Genomic DNA, 1,899 nt, shown 5'->3' with positions numbered 1-1,899 from the left:
TAGCAGGGATGTGAGGCTGGCAGCACCGGGCAGGGTTTCGTTGTGTTGAACACGGGGTTGCCAGGCGCCAGAGCCAATTCGACACCTAACATCTGAAGGTTAATAAAATCAAACCTCACCATTAAAGAGTTCATAAAATCCAACCTCACAGTAATTTACACTCAGCCAAAATGCCATGTTACAAACAAACAAAATTCCAGACTACCCGACTTCTGAAAAGAGTTAATGACTACTGTCTGACTCTTGTAAAAAGTTATCTCATAGGGGCACCATATGATCGCAAGGAAGGAGCAGGCCGATCACGAGACTTGGCTGACTGGATTCTACGACGTTTTAAACCCTGAGACAAAGGAATGAGGGGTTCGGAGAGAAGAATAAAAAGGCCCTAACTCCGACAATCGCTGGCTGGCCTCTCCAGCGCAGAGCCAGCCCCTTTGCTTTGATGCCTGCATCTCTTAAACAAACTCTCCCTTTTCTGTTTCTCTGGCCTGGTTTCTCTCGGCTTCGGCAACCCAACCTTACAACACCAGCAGCAGCGTGGTCTTTGGAAGGCTCACCAAGTAACTGGGTGGGGCTATGCAAATGAGGTGCTTGCTAATGATGTAAATAAGGTGCATGGCATCCTCGTGGGGGTGGGGCCTTGCAAACAAGGTGTACGGAACCCTAACCAGGAGATGGGTCAGTTTTGCTGCGCTGGGCTTAAAATGAGCCCTCCCCGAGGTGGGCAGGGAACCTCGCCAGCGCCAGGGAAGAACCAGGAATGGAAGGGGAGTGGGTTCTTTGGACCCAGCTCTCCGTGCTGAGAACCTCCTGGGCCCAGGAGAGAGAACGCACTTTACACCGGAGACGTGGCGACCGGTGGGAGACGCAGTGACAGAGAGATGGCAGCAGCGGAACCAGGACCGGCCCGAGGCGACGTGGCGGGCTTCCCGCCCCGAGGAGTGAGAGCTGAGTGCCTTGGAACAGGAGGCGTGCTGGCACGGTGAGGGGCCGCGCGACACTTACTGGTGGACTTACAGAGCTTTGTAAAAGGAGCTCTGGTGGCACAAGGTCGGTGGTTCAAACCCACCAGCCGCTCCACAGAAGAACGATGGGGCAATGTACTTCTGCAAAGATTATTGCCTTGGAAACCCAATGAGGGTCACTATGAGTCGGAATGGATGGCAGTGAGTGTTTTTGGTTTTTTTAACAGAGCTTTGTAGCACTTGCCTAAGCAGGGCAGGGGCTGGGTTCAGGCCTCAGGGCAGGGCCTGACAGCACAGCTGACCGGAAGCTGTCGGGATGGAGGAGTCACTCCCGAACCTGAACCTGAACCTGTCATTTCCCCAGTAAATCCCACAACTGTGCGTGTGGCCTTTGTGGTTGTTACAATGAATTATTGACCTCAGCGGAGGAGGGAGTGCGGTGGGTGGCAGGGGCGGCTGGTGCCAGGACCGGTGAGAAGGTCGCAGGGGGGACGCATGTCTGAGCCCCGCCTCATGGGAACCAGCCTGGCTGCTGCTGATGGAGTTCTGGGCCCCCCGCCTCCGCCCACGGTGCGAGCAGCGGCCCCGCCTCCGGGCCCCGGGCCGAGCGGACGCGCGCCTCACCTGTGCGCGCCTCACCTGTGCGCGCCTCACCTGTGCGCCCGTCGGGCCCGCATGGGCCACGGCAGCTCCCGCGAGGGGCGGGCTTCCTGCGTGTCCATCGGGGCGGCTTCCGCGGAGGCCTGGCTGCCCCTCGCCTCCTCGTCCTGCTCCTCCAGGGCTCCCCAGGGCAGCACCCCAGGGCCTCGGTACCGGAGGGTGGCGGCGCTGGGGAGCTCGTTCAGAACGGTGGACAGGGACCGGCCTGGGAGGGAGGGCGGGGCGGGGGGACCTAGTCCGGGCTCCTCCTCCTTTCCCCCGGGAGCCTGGGAAC

The 1,899-nt window shown here is 59.3% G+C and overlaps 1 protein-coding gene across 1 annotated transcript in view; it reads right to left on the bottom strand.

The window, feature by feature from the left end:
* The window catches only part of TMC4 (transmembrane channel like 4), a 14,634-nt gene that overhangs the window by 12,058 nt on the left and 677 nt on the right, over nucleotides 1–1,899 (bottom strand). The window contains exons 2-3 of the mRNA XM_042783122.1: nucleotides 1,620–1,830; nucleotides 234–236 (exon numbers count right to left, since the gene is read on the bottom strand). Coding sequence (XP_042639056.1) covers nucleotides 234–236; nucleotides 1,620–1,830 — 214 coding nt within the window. The remainder of the gene's footprint in view (nucleotides 1–233; nucleotides 237–1,619; nucleotides 1,831–1,899) is intronic.

The sequence above is a fragment of the Orycteropus afer genome, unplaced genomic scaffold (genome assembly GCF_000298275.1).
Source record: "Orycteropus afer afer isolate SDZICR_OR568_19922 unplaced genomic scaffold, OryAfe1.0 scaffold00689, whole genome shotgun sequence".
NCBI classification, from domain to species: Eukaryota; Metazoa; Chordata; class Mammalia; order Tubulidentata; family Orycteropodidae; genus Orycteropus; species Orycteropus afer.
This window is presented reverse-complemented; position numbering and strand designations above follow the sequence as displayed.